This window comes from Schistocerca piceifrons, chromosome 5, assembly GCF_021461385.2.
Source record: "Schistocerca piceifrons isolate TAMUIC-IGC-003096 chromosome 5, iqSchPice1.1, whole genome shotgun sequence".
Lineage (NCBI taxonomy): Eukaryota > Metazoa > Arthropoda > Insecta > Orthoptera > Acrididae > Schistocerca > Schistocerca piceifrons.
The window spans coordinates 158,336,848-158,359,977 of NC_060142.1; the positions used below are offsets into that span (position 1 = coordinate 158,336,848).

The window sequence follows — 23,130 nt, forward strand, 5'->3', positions numbered from 1 at the left end:
ACCACACCTCGTGAATTAAGGGTTTAAATTGACCTACAAACAAGTGTGCCAGTGGATAAAACAGTCGTGGTCTAGAGTGAGAGAAGACATTGTTGTTAAATCTTTCAAGAAGTGCGGCGTAAGTAATGCTCTCGATGGTAATGAAGACCATCTTATATATGAAGTGGACAACGATGATGACCAAGAGGAAGAATAAAATTCAGTGACAATTTTCAGGGATATTAAAGGTCGGTTTGGTTTTATAAACTAAGAATTTTTTTAGTCTGGCTTGGCAGTCAATAAAGATTTTTTAATTGCTTAAAAATTAAGGCACTTCTTATAATCTGTAGTGTCTTGTAGTCCGTAAAATACATTTGCTCTGACGTGTCCACACCATTGCTAGTGGAGTCCAAATCACTATTGATACGAAAGAGTTGTGAGCCAATCAATGCGACAAGCAATTCCAGTCTATACTCTGTTCATCATTAGAATAAACCTACAAACACAAACACGATGATTGGTCAGAAACCGTAGTATATGTCCTTCTTATGCATTAGATATCTAATTACTAAGCTACATTAACCCGCTAATGCCCAGCCGCAACTAAAATTGCCAATGATAAACTGTACACAATTTAACTGTTGGAAGCAGTTATGGGCTTTTTCTTTGTTGTTTAAAATATGAAGTATCAGTATTCAGTCCATTGTTGTTGCTTACGAATTTTAAACCTCTTCAGTGAGTATGCGTGTTAGAAACCACTTCGATGAAAAATCTTAATTAAAGACAATATATGAGTACTTGAGTAAATTTTCTTTGCTATCTTGTAATAAATTGTCTAAATTATATGCAGGATTTCTTTGGAATTTGTAAATTTGCTTTTAGCATGATTTATGTTGGGGAAGGTGTGTCTGGCATCTTTGATTGCTACTGGGCACTTGTGTTGTCTTTCAGGTGTGACAATAATGTATGGACTGTGGGCGAAATAATAAATTATTTGAAGAAGATTGAAACAGAACAATACGATCAGTTGTTATCATCCCTCCTTATGGAGCACAAGGGTGAGATACTGATAAAGATGTCATCTCCCTGCACCTATACTAAGGGCACAGGCACAAGTTCAGAAAATGAACATGTTGTAAGTACAGAGGGAAAGGATAAGGACATGTTAGGCAAAATTTTGCAGTGAGTGACAGAAGTGAACAAGAAGCAGAAATTGAGAATTCTACAGACATTCAAACTACATTTCCTGCTGCAAATACTGAGGGAAATTGGAAGTGTGCATCAAGTCAGAATTTTGCAGTGCTTGGAGAAAGGGATGAAAGGGCTAAAAGAGGTAGAAGCTGACTGAGGTTTGCGCAGAAACTCCAACCACATCAAATGTTATAAATACAAAGCGATAGAGGAAGTAAAAATTTTGCAGTGAGGACAAGAAGCAGTAGAAGATATTGAAGATTCGGCAGACACTCCAGCCCCATCCAAATGCTCAAGGACTAAATCATATATAAAACCCATTACCTCAACTTGGGATTAAATGAAGAATCCAAGCTGGAAACTAAAAGAAGTGAGTGACTCTTATTAGATTTTTCTTTCAAATACAATAAAATCCATGCTGGACTCTATTTAAAAAGTATTTCTCTGAGGAGTTAATAAATTTTATTGTTTCCCAAACAAATTTTTATGCTGCACAGAATGACAATCATAATCTGAATGTTCCTACGATGAGTTATGCACAGTCCTGGGAATACTGATTCTCTCACATTGTCATAAATTGCCAAATAAAAGAATGCATTGCTTGAGGACCCTGATTGTAAAGTAGCTTTAGTTTTGGAATCTATGAGGCAAAACAGATTTGAAGAAACTTGAATGACAATACGAACATAAATGAAGATGGATTTTATAAAGTAAGGCTACTGTTAAACTTTCTCAGTGATGCTTTCAAGCAAGTTCTCTCTGATAATCCAGTGTGTACTGATGACAGTGTGTATTGATGAGAGTATTATACCATGTTATGAGAGGCGTGGGCCTAAACAGTTCATCAAAGGCATGCCATTTAGATTTGGTTTCAAGCTATCGGTTTTGGCAAATCCTGATGGCTACATTAAACATGCAGAACCTTACTGTGGCACACATATGAAAATACCGAAAACTGGTCTTGGTCATGGTGTGGATAAAGTGATTGGTTTGGTTCAGCATGGAAATTCCAGGTGGAACAAAAATGTACTTTGACAATTTGTTTACGTCAGTTGCGTCTGGAAGACCTGTGTAGAATAAACTTGGGTGGCACAGGGACAATGCAAGAGAACAGACTTGAAAAGCAACTGAATTTGCCATCAAAGAATGAGTTTGGAGAACAAAAAAGAGGGAAATGTGTTTCAGTATCTAACAGCCAGGTGACAGCAGTGAAACGGAATGACAGTGCAGTAGTGACAGTTCTTTCCAACTGTGATTATGTAGAACCTTTACGAAGTGTGGAAAGGTTTAGTCAGATGGAGAGAAAGAGAGTAACGAGAAAGACAGCTGATGCTGCGAAACAATATAATCTGCATATGGGAGAGGTTAATCTGAATGATCAATTCACGGCTGTATACGGAATAAAAATGAGAATTAAAAATGGTGGTGGTCTCTGTTGTAGTAGTGACGTGCGTAGAGGGACCGTTGTTATATCGACAGTTGGGAAATGATCTGCTGTATCTTCAATTTCAAAGGCAAATTGTTCTTCAAAATATGAAAACTCGTGCTTCCATCATCACTATTTCTTTCATTAGATGATATAAGGCAGGACAGAAAAGATCATCTCACTGTCAAAGGACAATGTAAGTACCGTAGATGCCAGGTATGCTAGAATCGAACTGTGTGTATATGTGTGAAGTGAAGGCACCAGTCATCCAGATTGTTTTGAGGTGTTTCATAAATTTTGGAATATCTCTAAGCTAAGATTCAGATGAGAATTTTTCAAATGATTCAGATATGTTTTGACTATTTAAATATTTTTTAAATAATGTAAGAATGTGTAATAAAAACTGTTCGAGAAATAAAAATTTTAATAAATCTGGAAATGTGTATCATTTGTTACCATAAGTGCCCATTGGCAACTTAAGTTGCTATCAGTGTTCATAACTGTGTAAGTGAAAATTAAACTGAAATTATGTTTTTCATGTAAACGTGTTACAAAACGATAACCTACAGCAATTTTTAAGCAGGAAAGCCGAACTTAATAATGATGAACACTAATGGGTTAAATGATGCTTTAAGATATTCTAATGTATTAACAGCCATCAACAGTTTTTGTAATCACAATTTAGCTATGTAGTTTTTATTTCAAAAATCGTTTACAGTCACGGTCTCTCTACTGTTGTTTTCTGATTGATTGCGATGTTAATAGGCAGTAAGCAAATGGCTGAGGCTGCTTCCCGGCCCGTAGTGAAACACACTTGTGGAACATGATTAAAAACTGCCGAGAAATAGCTTGTTCGTAATGTTTATCATAATTTCGTGTTTGAGGTTTTCCAAGAAACTGTATTTGATACGGTTGAGTTCAAAATATGCACTCAATGTTTAGCGGAATTGGTAGCATAGTAGATTGAGCGGAGGTGCAGTTAATTGATCATGTCTCTCTCTGGTTATTATTATTATTATTTTTTCGTTCAATTTGAAATACCTACATCTCGTATTTGTAAAATTCATCATCATTTTTTGTTAATAATGCACGTCCTCTTGCTTCTAATTACATATTGCACACGATATTCCTCTTTTCATTTCAAACATAAATTCTTAATTATCGATATTTTTATGAAAGATTGTTAGTATGGGCTGTTAAGAAAACATAAAAATTTAATTTTTCAGGGCAAAAATGAAAAATCATTGTTTTATACCACAGAGGTAGCCCCACATGAACCAGAGTCGTAAGTGTCGTAGAAACATGAAAAACCATTATTTTCTCAGCATCGAGCACACCATACCAAATTTTACGTTTGCCACTGTACCATTACAATATGAACCCAACAGAACTGATGTGGAGCCAAGTTACAGGATTTGTTGCTAGAAATAACAAAGACTGTTTCCAGATGTACTGGACCTAATGCATGCAGCTTTCTCACATGACACTGCCGAATGCTGGCGGTATATAGAACGGCACGTCATATTAGAAGAGAAGAAAATGCGGCCCTTGGATGGCTGCGTCGATTCTGCTGTTGATCGACTCATCAACGTAGCTGATTATGGGTCCAGAACTGAAATGTATTTTCTCGGATTCGGATAAGGAAGGAGCTAAGAGTTTACCAGACGACTGACTGTAATTAATACCACTCCCTGCAGTATGCTTTTACGTCACACATAGCTCACTCAGAAAAATTCTTTGTATTTTAAGTTAGGAATTTTCATCACACTTGTATGTTCAAAAAAATGGCTCAAATGGCTCTGAGCACTATGGGACTTAACTTCTGTGGTCATCAGTCCCCTAGAACTTGGAACTACTTAAACCTAACTAACCTAAGGACATCACACACATCCATGCCCGAGGCAGGATTCGAACCTGCGACCGTAGCAGCCCCGCGGTTCCGGACTGCGCGCCTAGAACCACTAGACCACCGCGGCCGGCCACTTGTATGTAATTAGAATACTATGTTAAGTGAAAAGGAGAACATTTTTGCTTTCCATCTAGCCACCTAAGATGTGTGCGGTAGTGCTGGAGCTTTGCCGAATGTTATTTCATTCTCTTTAAAAATTAAATGCCATTCGAAGCTATGTTGTTTCTTTGCTCATCTCTTTTTACGTGTGAACTGCTACTGCCGACATCATTGCAATTTACTTGTACCAGCTGGCTGGCCAGTGCTGTCCAGGTTAAATGCGCCGGTAAAGCTGTTGTCCCGCATTATCATTCATTCTCGTGTAACACAGCATAAAACGTATCCTTATGACTGTACTGGACACAGATTGCCTTCTGCTCCACATGAAACGAAACACAATGAGATTCAAGCAAATGAAGAAGAATACATGGTGTAATGTTTACATCAGGTTTATTCTTATGATGAACAAAGTATAGGTAAGGTTAACTTTCTTGATTGGTGCCAAACTCTGGTGTTGCTACAAACAATATGTGCTCTGTAACAGACTTCAGTAGTTGTGTGTACATACAGGGTGTTAAAAAAAAGTGTCAGAATACTTTGAGAGGTGGTAGTACTCATTGAAACAAGAAGTAGTAATTCAATAAACATGGTCTGGATATGCATACATTCAGAGATAAGTCCAATAAACTTGGGTTGGAATTGGATACTTTCCATGAGAAACACATGTTTATAGGAGGTGTTCAACGTGGTGTCAATCACGACAATTTACCCCTCTGCCGTCCGGCGTAAGGAATGACACAGCCTTTAAAATGCACTCGGTTGTTGTACCAGTTGGCACGCATTGAAGATGCAACCCTGTTGTGTCTGCACTTTGTTGATTGGAGATCTGGGGAACGAGGAGGCCAAGGTGCGTTCCCCCTCCTGCCCAACCATTCCAGCGGTCATGAAATGTCTGTGTCAGATGTTCACACACATTGCGACAAAAGTGTGCTGACACATGCGTGAACCACATTTGTATTTGTTGATGCAGTGGCAAGCATCCAGCAAGGAAGGCAATACGATCATGAGAAATTCTAAATAATGTGCCCCAGTGATGGCATGTATGACCCTATTAATCTATCACCAGATATTCTTGCCCTTAAGTTGAGAATCGGTGTTGATGCCCTCTTTCATGATTTGCCTGGGGATTTACATCTGTTCGTTCATGCTGGTTATGGAAATTCACAGCTCCATCTCTTATGAACCCCGGCTCATCGGTAAATAAAATGTTGGATGTGAACAGTAAATCTGTGGCGCACTTCTGCAACAGCACTTGACAGAACCACCATCTGCCATGATGATCATGTGGCCTTAGGGCCTGAACGCGTTGTAGATTATATGGGTACAGCAGTTATTCATGAAGTACCCAGATAAAAGAGTGAGACATGCCTTTCGCTGCTGCTAATTGTCGCACACTGGTCACAGGGGTTTCTTCCACCAAATGTAGCACACACTCCTCTATATCAGGCATGCGGACTGTGCGGGGCCTTCTACTGCCAGTCCTCCGAGTTGCAAGTACTTGCATCCCTCAGATTCTGGAAAAGCCTGCTGAACAGCTTATCAGAGGGCACTCTGCGTTTTGGGTATTTTTCAACATAGAGGGTACGGGTCTGCATGCTATGTCCATTTGCTAAATCATAACAGAATATCATAGCTGCCATTTCACTTGTCAAGTAGTAGGCTTCCATTGCTAAGAAGTGGTGGACAAGAGAACCTGTAAATGATGTACATACACCATTTGTATGTACAAGCAACACAATAACACTAAACACATAAGTGAATATGTGTTCGGAAGAAGTTAAAACAATGTGATACTTACCTGAGGTTGACAGTAGTGTACATTAAGGTGCACAAGCATGACAAAAATTAGCGTAGCCTACAACACAACTCGAACCACACAACTGACTACAAACCACGTAATGGTATGTAGAGAACTGTGAGTAAGACTTCATAGTAACATGCCAACGAATTTGACAGAGAGCCAATGCATCAACTGTGCTAATATCCGCAACCAAGTGTCGTGCAGCCCTTCCTATGAATATGTGTTTATCTTGGAAGGTACGCGTTGTTGGAACCACGTTTATTGGACTTATATTTCTTGTACCAATGAGTACTACCACCTCTCAAAGTATTCAACAATTTTTTTTTTTTTTTTTTGAGCACCCTGTATGGAACAGCACCATAGGTTCTTTCAGATGCATTGAAAAACACATGCACTTCTCCAGAGTCACTTGAGTCTGTCATACCTACAAATCTGGGAGTGTGGAATGGTACGTGATGAAGCTTTGAGACTCAGAGTGCCAAGTACATACAAGAGCTGTGGGCAAAACTTCCTCCTATTTGAGACCGTTAACAACAATCCCAGTGGGTGTGAACAGCACAAAGAGGGTCGTGAAACTGAGCAGCTGGTCAAAGAAAGTTTCTCTTGGTTACCAGTTTGCCAGTCAGGCCTTCCACTATCCTTTGATAGTCAGTGGATATGGAGTCATCTTCTGTATTCCAGTTGATTCCCAAGACTTGTGTTGTGCTTGGCTCCAAGACCTTTGGCATGGCATATAGCCTTCAGTTCTTTCGAATTAGGTGCCCATTTGAAAAGTGAAGACTACTTGCAGGAAGAGTACCATCAGTTCCTGGGAAACAGTTGCAGAATCCTTACTGCCACTCACACTAACTACAAAATCGTTCATGATTATAGAATTGTCAGTGAGTGCTGTCACTTGGGGATATTTGTCGCTGTTTAGTGCTGGTAGCTCCCTTATAGCAGCTAACAAAATGTGGGGCAAGTCCAGATGTTAAACATTTAAAGCAATGTGTTATCACATCATCTGTGGTGGTGTAAGTGCCGTTCTCAGTTTGCTTAATGCAAAACCAAAAGAACATACTGAGAGCTGTTGCCATATTCATTCAAGGTCAACTGTAAGAAGTCTTGGCTCACATCACAGACTAGCTCAGAATTGTAACAAGGTTGAAAGTATGTCTGGCAGTAAATCTGGACTTGGTTTGAGGGCATCATTCAAAGATGGAGAGCCTGGATCATGTGTGGTATGGCAGATAGAATACCCGTGAAACTGTGTAGTCCTCACGTGAAATTCTACCTGTTCCCTCTTAATGTAATTTCATGTGGCCTCGTGATAAATGAGCTTCATTTCTTCATTCCTTCACAACTTATTTTGTAAGGAGCAAAGATATGGTTCAGCATTTGTGTGGCTGCCAGAGAGAAGTATATTCTCCTTTCGAGGCAGGCATACATCTCTTCAGCCATCATTAAGATTCTGGGTGTAACCAAAGATTCTGGAAAAGAGAACCAATGAAGGTGATCCTTTAAATGGTTGTTCCAGGGTCACACTTGAAATTGTTGTTCCAATGTCACAATTTTCCAGTAATAACCTGCTCCAGTCAGGACTTCAATAAGTTAGGTCATCAGTGTCTTCTCTCAGATTTGACAGCTGTGTATCCTCCATCAAGGCCATATCTCCTACATCATGTGGTACTGTCTGCTGATGTGAGAATGTATTGCTGCTTTCGAAAATTGTAACTGCTACTTGGTCGTTGATGGAGTATTCAATCATATCAAAATGAATCTTTCTCCTTGAGAGAGTTGAAGTGCAAGATGTTGTTATCTTCAGAGTTGTGGTATGTGTGGCATTGAGTTGGAGAAGTTGTGTCAGTGAATTATGTATAAAATTTGACTGACTTCTTGGGTCTAAGATGGCAAGTGTAATTTTACTCCTACTGACTGCTCATCTGATACTGACACGAGCAGTTTGTAAGTATATGAAATTGGAAGTTATCATTTCAGTCTTGTTTACGATCATGAAGTGGCTATTGCAGATTGAAATATGGTGCTCACCCATGAACTTCACACAGAATGCCTTTCCCCATTTAAAGCCCTGATTTTTATTGTGGCCCCTTTTAAGGCATAAGAAGCAGTAGTTCATTTTCTTTAGGGAATATATTGTGTCCTCTAAGCTTGCAACCTTTTGGCAGTCTTGGCCATAGTGCTCCCTTTCTTTACAATACACACAAAAAGGGTCTTAATTGTGTTATTTCATTATCTTGTTGGCCTTCATTTTAACTTTCACATGACAAGCAGGTGCTGTGAGTACATAATGCTCTTGTGGAACACTCTCGATTTATTTTGTGTGTGGTGAGGGCTCCCTCCACTTCTTTATTGAGAAACTCCATGAGTTGTGTGAGATTCCCTTCTTGTATCTTTTCCCTTCTTGCATGGATAAGCCTGTTCCTGCAAATTTCCTCTGAGAATACAAGTAGTAGTTTGGGGCAAGCACTCTCGTGTAAGAATCCCATTGTTCTTGTATCACTAATTTCAGCTCACATACTGTCTCAAGTTGCATTCCATTGTGATAAACACACCTTGCAAGTGTTCCACAAAGGTTTTCCGTGGGTCTCAAGTCTGGGCTATGTGCAGTCCAGAGCAAGACACCAACATCTTTATCTTCAAACCACATTGTAGTTCTAGCAGAACCATACCCAGATGCGTTATCTTGTTGAAACATTAGACTTTCATCCCCAAGGTCTTCATACATTCTAATCAGTTCTGTCTCTAGTATCTCAGTGTACATGTTAGAGTTCATTCCAGTGTTCTGCCAAATAGTGTGTGATTTACCTTTAATGCAGAAGGCTGCCAAAATCTAAGAATTCCACCATCAAAATTTCTCCTCATTCTTACCTGCTGTTGTGTTATTAGATCATGCCAATAGTTTTGAAATCCATCAGTTATGGATACGATTCTGGGAGCAGTTCACAGTCTACATAGCTGAAAATATAGTGGTCTCACCTATGAATAAGCACACATTTCTCCATGGATATTTAGATGGGGCACCTAAGGATTTGGTCAATGGAATTGCAGCTATGGCTGGCAAATATGTTCAGAAGAAGCAAATTTTGAAATCCATGTATGGGACTAGCTTCAAGCAGTGCAGAGGCTACCTGTGCCACATACATTGTGCGCCATAAGTGGATTCAAGCACTAGGAGCAGCCTCCATTGAAGTTTTCTGAAAAACATTTGTCATGGACTTCTGAATGGAATAAAGTGCTCTTCAGTGATGAGAAGAAGTTTGATTTAGATTGCAATATTATGTAAAAGTAACTCTTTCTGTGCCTTATATAATTTTCTTCTTCACCCATATTTTTCATTCTGTCCACATCATGCACCCTGTGTAACGAAATTATCAATCACTGTAGTTGAACAGTTCATCCTGTTGGCAGTTTGACAATGAGAGAGTCCCTATGCAACATCCACTGTCACTAATGATGTCTGTTTCCTGTCTGTAGTAAAGGCATTGATGCACACACTATCACTGCACAGAGCCACCTGCTGTTATATCGAGTTCCCCTCTCTACCACTTGAATAGTTGATGTCTTGTTATATACTGTATTAATGATGTGAAATGCAATACCATGTGACTGCATTTGTCAGTATATTGCATTTCATACTATTGTGTATACATTGTGCACAACTGTTCCAACTGAAGATGTTAATTTTCCTGCAAATAATCATGTCTTTATATTGATTTCCACTACTGTATAGTCGTGTTAATATTTAAATGTGGATAATATCACTGTGTACTTTTAATTCAGATACATAAGAAACAACTTCTTTGTTTGTAGGTAGGAAGTCGCACACTCTGTGTTCAGGAACTTATGTAGTATGTACCCGTGGTGATTTTGGAATGCTTCGTTTCACTCATCATTACTTTACTCGCAACTAGATGACTCCTCACTTGGATATCTATGACGTGTATTAGCATATATTTCTTTTGTGTTTCCATTTGCTATTTTTTCCCTGTATGCAGCCTTTAATGACAGGATGTAACTACATTGACTATTCGTAGCTACATATGTTCTTAATTTCCACTCTTTGAGACTTTTCTTTTTGTCAGGAACTCTCCAATTAAACGTAGAATATGTTTCGCAAATGTGACAGACTGTCTGGAGAATCCAGAATTCGTAGGAAAATTAATTTTACGTGGAAAACTTGGGGAAGGTCCCAAGGAATTCTTTAATATTTGCGGACTTCTGAAAGAATCAAAGGCGATTTCAACTGTTCATTGATGGAACCAGATGGATTGAGCTATTTTATACATATCATACTGTGAGATCCTGTTTCGAAGGAAAAGTGGTTGTGGGGTTGTTTTGTAAGAGAAAGTGGAATTTCACTGAGTTGATATAGTGTATGTTGCTTGGGTACAGTCTCTCCCATCATGCCTCACTCACTTTAGATGCCTTAGGTGCATACCCCATGGGTTTCTCAGATTGCCAGGTCAATTTTCCAAGTGTAAGGCGTGCACCAGACTTTGCGTTGTAGATTCAGTTTCCTCATTCACAAAAAAATTCATGGCTGATTTTTAATTATTTTTTAGAAGGACGGATAAATTTTCGCAGATTTTGTTTTATTGACATAGAATATTCAGTTTTTTCTAGTACTTTGCCAGTTTTGTTGTAGTGCCATGCTTTTAACAAACAATAACCATAGTGCAATGAAAGTGCTTTTTGATACATGACCCACTGTTGTTATAAAAACAGATTAATATTACATTATAAGGTTAGCAATTCAGAACATGAAAATTGGTACATACTTGTGGGAACAGCACGGAACTGTAACAGACGACACTAGCAGTGGACTTTCCAATGATGGCAGGGGAGGCAAGAACTTATGACTAATGTAAATGGTGACAAAACCTGCAAATAAACTATTGTTTGGATTTCTATATTTTTGTATCTATGTAATGTAGTCATTAAATTTTCCATCTGTACATAGAAAAATGTAATTTTTAGAAATTATTTACTATCTCTGTAACAGGATAAATTTAAAAAAAAATCATAGTGCAAGTTTTCAAATACAGTCTCTATTGATTGCCTCCTGCAATATATTTAAATGCATACCTGTACAGAGACCTCTCTATATGAATATTACAACTTTGATATTTTTCCTATGGAGATTTATTGTAATAGATTGTTGTAAATTGAAATATTTGAGCAAGGAGCAGTGGAGGATTTTGTTGATGGAACGGAGGAGGACAAACTTGAATCTTTAAGTACAAGAAGGAAAAGTAGTCAAAATAGGACAGTGTATCGCGCAAACTCACATTTTATTTAGTTGGTGTCTGTTGTGGACCATCCTTCAAGAATTTGAATCAGTGTCAGACTTCTATTTTGTCAGATGTAATGGAAAAATTTATTAAGTCAAGATTTTGAAAAATGCTGCTTTGATAAGGTAGCTCCTGCCCATAAAAAAATAATTTACTCTCTAGATTTTATTCTTGTTAGAGGCTAAAGGTGTTTAAAAACCTGGAGACAGCAGAATTTCTTTTATTTCAATAATAGTGTAAGGCATTCATTGAGAGATCTATCTTCAAAATATTCTTTCAGACTCCATTGGCTGATCTTTTAGCAAAAGCTCCAAGTAGACTTGATCCCAGCCTTATTGAAACTGATTCTGATTTGAACCAAAGCTGTTGGATAAAGAAAGGTCTTTGTGTAGTTGTGGCAAGACAGAAAATCATAGAAAAATGTGAACATGAAATGTAATGAGGCATCTGGAATTATTTACATCACAAAATCATAAGATCTTTTAACATAATTAGTGCACCAAGAGCAAACCTGTGCAATCAGACAACTGTAGGTAATCCCATCAACTTGATCCTATCATTTTGTGATGTTAATAACATCAGATACCTCACCATATTCAGTACTTCCTTGTTTCAGCACTTTTCTGTCTTGCCACAGCTACACGACAACCCCTGTAATGCTGTGAACTACTACTGAGAATTGTACCAGACTCACTAGGCTTCTTGAAACTGGTATACTGGGAAAATAAAAATTCTACCATTATGAAAGACAGCTGGTTGCAGTCATTTATGAAAACCTTTATTTATCACAGTTGTAATGTTCCACATCCATCATGGATATCTCAATGCTCGTGAAAAAGAATGGACACTGTGGGTCCATTGCTGATACTGTAAGGCATGAGTTCTGTGAACTTATAGTACATCCATGAAAACAATTCCTTGTCTCAAGCACCGGATTAGAAATGCGTAGTGAGTCTTTTCTATGAATGTGGAGTGTTTATCTGAAAATATGAAAGAAGAATCAGTCATTGCACATTGCAAAGTGTGCTGTATTCTTGTGCCTGTTTTGAGATTTCTTGGTGGAAATCATAATTGCAATTTTAAGAAAAAAATAAAAGAATTTCTGCAGTAACTGTGTATGGAGTTTTTCAGCTGACAGTTTTATTTAAAAAATCAGCAATTAAATCAGCTCATAAACACTCACCCTTTCAATTCTCTGATCTTGAGACAACTGGGATGACTGAAAGATCTGTGTATTCGTTCATAATAAGTCGCATATCTTACCTTAACATCTTAGAACACCAGGTCTGAATTGTTTTCTATGTTTTGCGTCATTTGTTTCTGAAGTTTTGCACGTTATTTTACAGGCATGAGAATATAATTTTTATTTGTAAGTGGCGATCAAACAGATCCATTTTAGAGTATTCTGCAGTGTGTATGCAACATAGGGTGACTCCAATCCAGGTATGTAAGCACTGACATGTAAGCAAGGGATTAATGTGATGTTCGTGTCTTTTCCGATGTGCATGTAGTAAATGTGGAAACTTGGACTGTGGAGACGTCATTACCTAATGCATCAGAACAGGACCAAAGTGCCTTAATTATTTTCTCGGCTACTGAAGGACCAGCATCAGTAGACATCCATTGGAGAATGAAGAATATGTATGGGTCAACATGTCTATTGAAATCCACCAGCATGGAAAGGTATGATAAATTACATGCTAGTTGCAAGTCGACACAAGACGCAGGTCAGTCTGAAAGGCCAGCAGAGGTTACATCAACTCAAGTAGGATACACTTGAGCACCTGCCCTATAATTCTAATCTCTCCTCATGCAATTATTATGCCTTCAGTTCCTTTAAATAGACCTTGAAGGGTTGGTGATTCCTGTTTGATGAGGTATGCGGCATGCATTTATGGATTTCTTCATGCTGCAGGACACATGTTTTACCAAACGGATATCTTCAACCTGGTGTGTCAGAAAGATGATTGCCTCAGTGCTCACAGTGATTTTGCGTGCTTGGAATACTGATTCTGGACTGTATGGTCTTCAAATGGAAACTTTTTGATCATCCATTATACATAAAGAATGTTGCAGATAGTGGTGGTAATTGCTGTACCTGCTGAAACTATGCTGTCGTACTTAATAGTGCACAATGTTTACGTTAGGTAACATGTATGGTAGCTGTTGCAGAAAACTTTTTATAACTGTGTGCACTGATTTTAAATAAGTGATACTGTATATCGGTTTCTGCCACATCTGCCAAATGATACAATGAGAAATTCTCTTTCTGTTTTATTTTTATATTAGGCTATGGTCTACTGTTTTGTTTGCTTACAGAGAAACAGTTAACATAATACTACATTATTTGCTTACAATAACTGAACTATGTCAATCCTCAGGTCACTTCACTGGTGCTGCCCTGTGAACCCCAGTTGCAAATAAGGTGGAAGGGAAGATGGAGAAATGTGAATGCTGTAATATATTAGTGCCTGCAAAGGAGTTTACAAAGCATCTGCAAGACAAACGCCATCGGCTAAGGGAGAAGAGATTTAATGAAATGATACAGAATAGTGTTTTCATAAGCTGTGAGTACTGTTATCATTAAATTCTGCCTGTACAGATTTAAATATTTTATTGCTTGATGTGATACTTGAATGATGTTGATGAATGGTAGAATTGTTGGTGTATATCTTCAGAGGAATCACCATGCAGGATTAGCCGAGCGGTCTAAGGTGCTGCAGTCATGGACTGTGCAGCTAGTCCCGGCAGAGGTTCGAGTCCTCCCTCGAGCATGGTGTGTGTGTGTGTGTGTGTGTGTGTGTGTGTGTGTGTGTGTGTGTGTCCTTAGAATAATTTAGGTTAAGTAGTGTGTAAGCTGATGACGTTAGCAGTTAAGTCCCATAAGATTTCACACACATTTGAACATTTTCTGTAGTTTGCAGAACATACTGTGACAGTTACATAAATTCTAGGTCCCAATGAGGCACAGTGCATGGGCCAGAATCAAAACAGTTGCTCTGAAATAGAACATTTCTCATCTGTAAGCACCCATATTTTCCAATTATTACATTTGATGTTGGCAAAGGCACCTACAGATTTAGTGGGTGGTGTAGGCTATATTATTACACTCATATTTACATACAAATTCCAGTTTGACCATTCACAATAGTGTTTTCTATATATGTGATGATAGAGTAATAAGTAGGACCTAATGCCTCCACATGCTGCACTCCTCAACAGGGGGCAGCCCTGGCACAACTCATTTCACCACGTTGTGTGGAATCTCTGCTACAATCTCATTTAGTTAGAAGTTATTGGAGTTATTAGTTGCATAGGTACAGTGGTTGAAATTGTCAGTGCAACTGATACTACATTCTGCTATTTGGTTCGTAATGCAGAAAGTGTTACTCCTATTAAACTTAATTGAAGAATAGAAGTAATTTAAGGTAAATGTTAGATTGATGTTAGTACTGAGCAGCATAAGGTAAACAGATGTAAAATTAAACAAAGGAAAATCCGGGACAGAATGTAACAATAATATCAAAAGGATAGTTGCTACTCACCATATAGAGGAGATGCTGAGTTGCAGATAGGCATAACAAAAAGACTGTCACAAAATAAGCTTTCCGCACACGAGGCCTTTGTCAAAAATACAGGACTGACACACACACACACACACACACACACACACACACACACATAACTGCAATCTCTGGCAGTGAAGCCTGGCGTCTATTTCTATTTTTGACAATGGCCTTGTTGGCCGAAAGCTTATTTTGTGACAGTCTTTATATTGTGCCTATCTGCGATTCAGCATCTGCGCTATATGGTGAGTAGCAACTATCCTTTTCATGATATCGTTACAGATGTAAAATTGGGAGATCTGAAACAGTCAAATTGTGTGACAAACAGTTGGATGATACTTGTCAGTAACTAAAGCATTTCACAAGAGAAGAGTTGACAAACTAACGGAAGTGGACTGGGATATTACACCATGGGAAATTGTTAACAGAATTGGAATTTCACAAGAGCATGTAGCCCCCAGGGGCTCAGCATTCATTTGCTGAGTACGGCCTTGGTGACCCCGGGGTCCTAAGCTGGGGACTGGTCAGTGCCGCCAGTCTCCTGTCACCGCAACCCCCGGACATGCTTCAGCGACCACCGTATGGCTCGGCGGTGGAATGTTGTGTGCTGCGGGGAATGGTAATCTTGGCTTGACCGCCTGGATTGCGAGGACGGCCAACCTCTATGCAAACCCCTCAATCTTCTGGTGTGCTCCGCGCCTATGAGATGCATGGCTGTTGAGGTGGAACAGTCGCAAGCGGGCAACCTCTGGGGCACCTGCCGCACCCCAGTTGTATAAGGCTTACTCAGGCACGCGGGGCTCTGTCTGAGCGGACCTTCAGTTCCCTAGCTGCTCGTGGGACCGCAATGGACCCTTCGACCTCTACATTTCCCCCTACCAGTGGCTTGGGTGGGCCACTGGCAGGAAAACACACCCCATCGAAGAAGCGACTTCGTGCTGCGAGTCCTCCAGTGCCTAGTGTTGATCGAGATTTATCAGACTGTCGTAACAGAGCACATGCTGATAATCAGAATGTGTTTTTGATTATTAAACAGAAGGAGGGTAGCTTTGAGAGGGTTTCTCCCTTTTACATCCACAAGGGTCTTGAGGGGATTGCAGGAACACTTAAATCTGTGAAGCGACTGCGCAATGGGACTCTCTTAGTTGAGACATCTAGTTCCCGTCAAGTCGCTTCTCTTCGGAAAGCAACCTGTCTCGGTGAGTACGCTATCGAGACCGAGCTCCACTCCACTCTGAACTACAGTAAGGGTGTTGTGACATGTAGGGACTTGGTGGATATCCCCACAGACGAGTTAAAATCTGAATGGGCTGATGAAGGTATTGTTGACGTGCAGCATATTATGAAACGAGTCGATGGGGACCTCGTCAAATCCGACTCGTTTATTCTCACGTTCAGTTGCCCACGACTCCCAGAGCATGTTAAAGCGGGGTTCTTATGTTTGCCAGTAAGGCCATATTTCCCCAACCCAGTGCGCTGCTTTAAATGTCAGCGCTTTGGGCATACTACGTTGGGGTGCAATGGGATAGCCACTTGTGGTAAATGTGGTCAGCCTGCCTATGAAGGAGCTGATTGTTCATCGCCTGTGAAGTGCGTGAATTGCTCTGGGAGTCTCCCTGTCTGGAGCCGGGTCTGCCCCATGTATCTCGACGAACGGAAGATACAGGAGATTAAAACATCTAAGCGCATCCCCTATGGTGAGGCCAAGAAGCTCTTTAAGGCCATGAAACCTCCTGTGTTTACTACATCTTTCGCTTCCGCTCTGAAAAAACCGGTACAAATGGCCACTGTTGCTACGCAAACGGAGGTTGCTAGTGTTAGCACTAATACCTGCGTTTGCCAGTGCACTTGTGCTGCTGTGGTTGTTTTGCAACCTGCGGCTCTCCCCGCAACGTTGGACAAGGCTGTGGTTGCTGACATTGGGGTACTTCCTCCCTCTCCCCATGTGGGGCCTTCTGCCCAGGCGAGTAATGCTCCACCTGTTGACAAGGCTCTGCATTCTAAGCCCCCCAAGACAAAGACGCCGAAGCTGAAGGTTTTGCCACCTGAGGAGACTAGTCAGGGTCGGTCCGATGACGAGGCCATCGTAGTGTCTGACATCTCCCGTGGGTCGTCATCGGAGCTGATGGACATTGATGTCGACCGGGGGCGATCTTCTCGCCCCAGGAATAAATCTCCGGCCAGTACGGGCTCTCCTCCAAAGCACAGAGGCAGGGTGAGAGTTCAGCCCCCCTGATCACTGGCTCCCATATTACAGTGGAACCTGAATGGGTTCAGGACGCATGTGGCCGAATTACAACTCCTCCAAGAGACACATTTTCGGGCCACTGATGCTCCTTCTTTATGGGGCTGCACCATCTATCGGAAAGATGATCTGACGGGGGAAAGGGCAAAGGGTGGTGTTGCGGTTTTTGTCCGTGACATGCACCCCTCATCTGAGCTCCCTCTCGTTACAGACTTGCAAGCAGTTGCAGTTGACCTTCTTGTGGGTCGGAGGCTCACAGTCTGTTCACTTTACTTACCACCTCAGGATGCGATAGGCTCTGAGGCTCTCACAGACCTTATTAGCCAACTCCCCCGCCCATTTCTTCTTCTGGGGGACTTCAATTCTCATAATGTCTTGTGGGGCTCTTCGACTACTTGCCCCAGGGGTCGCATTCTGGAAAGCCTCATGATGTCTGAAGAACTGTGCATCCTCAACTCTGGTGCTCCCACTCATTTCTGTACTGCTTCTGGGTCGTCATCAGCTATTGACCTTTCCTTTTGCTCTCCAGCACTCGCGGATTCTGCTCTGTGGGAGGTTGCTGCTGACCTCCATTCTAGTGACCACTTCCCCCTTTGGATTCGCCTCCTGGATGAGGCTATGGCATTACCAGTGCCGCCCCGGTGGCACCTCTGCCGAGCTGACTGGACACTTTTCAGCCAGCTGGCTGTTTTGGAACACCGTGCCAGCGTCCACGAATGGGTAGACCATGTTACAGCCGTGATCTCCCATGCTGCTGAATTGTCAATCCCACGGTCATCCGGTCATCCCAAGAGGCGTCCTGTCCCTTGCTGGACCACTGAGTGCCGCTCAGCCATCCGAGCCCGCCGTGCAGCTCTGCGCCGCTTCAAGTGCCGTCCCTCAGCTGACAATCTTGCGGCCTTTCGGGTGGCAAGGGCCAAAGCGCGGCGCGTGATTAAAGAGAGCAAACGACGGTCATGGCAATCGTTCTTGAACTCCATCTCCCGCTCCACTAATTCTACGAAAGTATGGGAAGCCATCAGGAGGATTTCCGGGAAATGCAGCCAACTTCCTGTCACGGCATTGCTGCATCAGGGAAGTCTTCTCACGGCACCGAGAGACATTGCCCAGACACTGGCCATGCATTTTGCGGCATCTACCGCCACTATTAACTGTGATCCAGATTTCTGCTGCTACCGCATTGCCATCGAGAGGGGTCACTTGGACTTCCGGTCTCCAAATTCTGAGCCCTACAACTGCCCCTTCACAATATGGGAACTGGATTCGGCGCTGTCTGTGGCTCATGATACTGCGCCTGGTCATGATCAAATCCGGTACAGCATGCTGCAGCACTTGTTACTGCCTTCCAAGGAAGTTCTCCTGAATTGTTTTAATATGATATGGTTATCCGGCACGTACCCTGACTTGTGGCGGGAGGCGATTTTGATTCCCCTCCTCAAACCGGGGAAGGACCGAACGCATCCCAGTAGTTATCGGAGTATTGCTTTGACGAGCTGTGTCGGGAAGACATTGGAACGCATGGTCAACCGTCGCCTGGTTTGGCTGCTCGAGACCAGGCAGCTCCTTAGCCCCTCTCAGTGTGGCTTTCGGAGATGCCGTTCACCTATAGACAACTTGACCTTGCTTGAGGCGGCCATCCAACAGGCCTTCCTGCTAACCAGCATTGTCTAGGTGTATTCTTTGACATTTATAAGGCGTATGACACTACTTGGCGCCGCCATATCCTCAATCAACTCCATGAGTGGGGCTTTCGTGGCCATCTCCTCGTCTTCATTCGGTCCTTTCTTTCCCACCGCCTCTTTCGATATAGGGTTGGTAATGTGCTATCTGATTTGTATGTGCAGGAGAATGGTGTTCCTCAGGGAAGCTTTTTAAGTGTCACCCTCTTTGCCGTCGCCATTAACAGTATCACGTCCACTATCCGGAGTCCTGCCCAATGCTCCTTGTTTGTGGACGATTTTGCTGTTTTCTGTTCTTCCTCCAGTCTTGTCACTGCTAGTCGGTAGTTGCAGCTTACGATACAGCGATTAGAGGCATGGACTGCGAAGACGGGTTTTACCTTTTCTGCAGACAAATGTGTGTGTGTTCATTTTAATCGTTCTCGACGTCTTTTTACCTCCCCTGAATTGCGTCTGAGGGACACCATTCTTCCTTTTAGCGACGCGTGCGGTTCCTGGGCCTCACTTTTGATTCCAAGTTGTCGTGGTTGCCTCACCTTAAAGACCTCAAGGTGCAGGCCCTGAAGGCACTGAATCTTTTGAAGTGTCTGAGCCATCGGTCCTGGGGAGCAGATCGGGCGCGTCTGCTGCAGTTTTATAGGGCTTTCGTCCGATCGCGTCTTGACTATGGATGCACTGTGTACGGGTGAGCGGGGCCTTCGTATCTGAAGATTCTTGACGCAGTACACCATGAGGGTATCAGGCTGGCTACTGGTGCCTTCCGTACCAGTCCCATCCCCAGCCTGTGTGCTGAGGCAGGGGAACCGCCGCTCGCCATCCGGCGGAAACTCCTCATGGTGCGACGGGTGTGTCAATTCCTTGCCTGTCCTACCTCCCCTGCGTACCCTACCGTTGCCCGACCACCTATGGAACGTCTTTTTTCCAGTCGTCCCAGGGCAACGAGACCATTTGGGATTCGTGCCAAGCATTTGCTTGAGTCCCTTGGTGTGGAGCGTGTGGCCCCCCAACGACAAGGTTTTACTCGCCTGCCTCCCTGGTTGCTCCAGAGGCCCAGCGTCCTTTTAGACTTGTCGGAGTACCGGAGGAGCTGCACTCCAGCGTTTGTTTTTACCTCCTTATTTTATGATATTTTAAACCAGCATCCCGACCATGTACCAGTATTTACGGATGGCTCTAAACAGGGGGACTCTGTTGGTTGTGCTGTTGTTTCCCCTGATCGAGTCGTCAAGTTACGGCTTCCTGCGGCGTTTACCATCTTTGATGCCGAATTGTTTGCGATCTTGCGGGCATTGGCGCAGATGCGCTGTGTTCCCAGTCGTAACTTCCTCATCTGTTCTGACTGCCTGAGTGCCCTTCAGACCATGCAACACTTGTACCCAGCGGATACGGTCGTCCAGGACATCCATGATGCCCTACTCCACCTGCAACGGCAGGGGAAGGAGGTTTCCTTCTGCTGGGTGCCGGGGCACGTGGGTATTAGGGGAAACGAACTAGCGGATGTGGCTGCCAAAGATGCATGTTCCCTCCCTCACGTTGTTGCATGTGCCGTCCCCCTCCATGCTGTTACCTCCCTCCTGCGTTTTCGTGTTATGCGTCAGTGGGAAGAGGAGTGGCTGGCAGTCGGTGAAAATAAGCTGCGTCTGGTCAAGGCCACCACGCGGCCATGGCACACGTCCTACCAGTCATGCAGGCGGGATGAGGTTCTCCTCACTCGCCTCCGCATCGGGCACACTCCCTTAACGCATGGTTTTTTACTCCGGCGGGAGGACCCCCCAATCTGCAGTGCTTGTGGCATCCAGATTACTGTCCGCCACATTTTACTTGACTGTCTTTTATTCTCTGACCAGAGGGCGGTGGTTTCTTTGCCACCGGATTTGCCCTCTATTTTACATGATGACGCAACGACTGTAGTTAAGGTCTTACGGTTTTGTGTCCTGTCCAATTTGTTGCCTCGGATTTTAGGGAGAGGGTTTTAATGTGCTGCTGGGTGACTGGCTCACCCAGGTTTTAGGTAAGAGGTCAGCCAGTCACGATTACCTCCTTGTTTCCCTTCGGTTTCTGTTCTCTTTTCCTTGTGTTTCCTTCCCTTTTTAGTGCGTTTCTTCTCCTCTTGTTTTGCCTCTGTATGTGAGGATTTGGAACTGCGTCAGGTCTGTGTCTTTTAGCTGTTCTCCTTGTTCGCTGTTTGTCTTAGTCCCTTCACTGCGTGTGTTCCTGTTTTTATGCGTTTGGGCGCTGATGACCACGCTGTTTAGCGCCTGTAAACCTCAAACACACAAACACACACAAGAGCATGTATCTCACAGTATTATTTTCTGGAAAAAGTGAAGATTGTACTCCTTGAGTTCCGGATACTCATGCCTGAAGTAAAGACCACCAGTCTTGAAATATCCAAACAAATTTTGTTGCATTATGAGACTGAAGGTAAGGTTTTCTCAACAATGACTGCAGTGATACTTTGTTCACCATTATGTACCTGAAACAGAATGTCAGTCCATTAAACACTAACTCAAGAATTTTAAGGGAAAAAGCTTTCTTTTGGGAAAGCATTTGTATCTTGGGATGCCAGTGGAGTTACCCTTATTGATTTTCTGAGATCAAATAAGCATTTCATCTCATGTCATGGTGAGTCTCTGTGAGCTTTTTAGAAATGCACCTCAACAGTATCCAAGGGGAGAAAATAAAGTTTTGATCCAACAACGTAACATTAGGCCACAGACTTTCTGTGTCAATAATTTTAATCTGTTACCTAAAATGAAGGAGTGTTTTCATGGACGTCACAATGGCTTCTGTGTAGAAACCCAGATGGTGGTGAACACCTTAAAGCAAGTGCAGTTCTTCCATGTCGTCATGAAACTTGTCTATTTTTGATAAAATTTTATCAGGTTATGTGGTAATGTGGTGATGAATTCTGGATTCATGTACTCTCCATGTAAGCATACTTATCAGTCAACCATTGGACATTAATAGTACTCAGTAATTAATCAGATAATTTGAAAACCGTGCCCGTCCCACTCCCACCACGCAGCTTGCTTGTCACATTGATGCCATCTCCCTATATACCAACATCCCCCACGTACATGGTCGATCTGCTGCTGAACATTTCCTCAGTCAACACCCACCTGATTTCAAGCCTTTGACATCCTTTTTGCTCACCTTACAACTTTATACTTACCAACAATTACTTCACCTTTGAGGGTCAGACATACAAACAGATCAGGGGTACGGCCATGGGAACCAGGATGGCTCCTTCTTATGCCAATCTTCTCATGGGTTGGAGGGGGCTTTCCTGGGATCCATATGCCTTCATCCCCTGGTTTGGTTCAGATACATTGATGACATCTTTGCCATGTGAACTCATGGTGAGGCTGACCTGTTAAAATTCCTGGTATCTCTAAATAGCTTCGACCAATAAAATTTAACATGGTCCTATTCTGAATCCTATTCCACTTTCCTTGACGTTGATCTCATCCTCACCGAAGGCCAGCTACACACTTCTGTCCACATCAAACCCACAAAGAAACAACAGTACTTACATTTTAACAGTTGCCGTCCTTTCCATGTCAAACCTTGCCTCCCATATAGTCTTAGCATTCGAGGCAAATTTATTTGTTCGGATGCAGACTCTTTACAGCAATACACCACCACTGCCACTTCAGCCTTCACTGGATGTAATTATCCCAACAGCCTAGCTCAAAAGCAGATTTCCTGGGCCATCACATCCAATCCTGGTACTGCCGATCCCTCCAAAAAACAACCTCAGAGCACACCACTTGTCACCCAGACTTATACTTGTCTTGAATGTATCAATCAGCTACTTTGACAAGGGCATGACTGTCTAAAACCACATCCTGAAATGAGATCCATTTTGTCTGAGATTTTGCCCACCACACCTAGAATAGCTTTTCATCACCCTCCCAATGTCCACAATATCCTTGTCAGAT

At 42.3% G+C, this 23,130-nt stretch overlaps 1 protein-coding gene across 4 annotated transcripts in view; it reads left to right on the top strand.

Moving 5' to 3' along the window:
• The window catches only part of LOC124797977 (speckle targeted PIP5K1A-regulated poly(A) polymerase-like), a 254,563-nt gene that overhangs the window by 30,214 nt on the left and 201,219 nt on the right, over positions 1-23,130 (top strand). For all 4 annotated transcript variants that reach the window (XM_047261151.1, XM_047261150.1, XM_047261152.1 and 1 more), the window contains one exon: positions 14,078-14,263. In XM_047261151.1, the coding sequence (XP_047117107.1) occupies positions 14,134-14,263 (130 nt within the window). In that variant the 5' untranslated portion in view covers positions 14,078-14,133. The remainder of the gene's footprint in view (positions 1-14,077; positions 14,264-23,130) is intronic.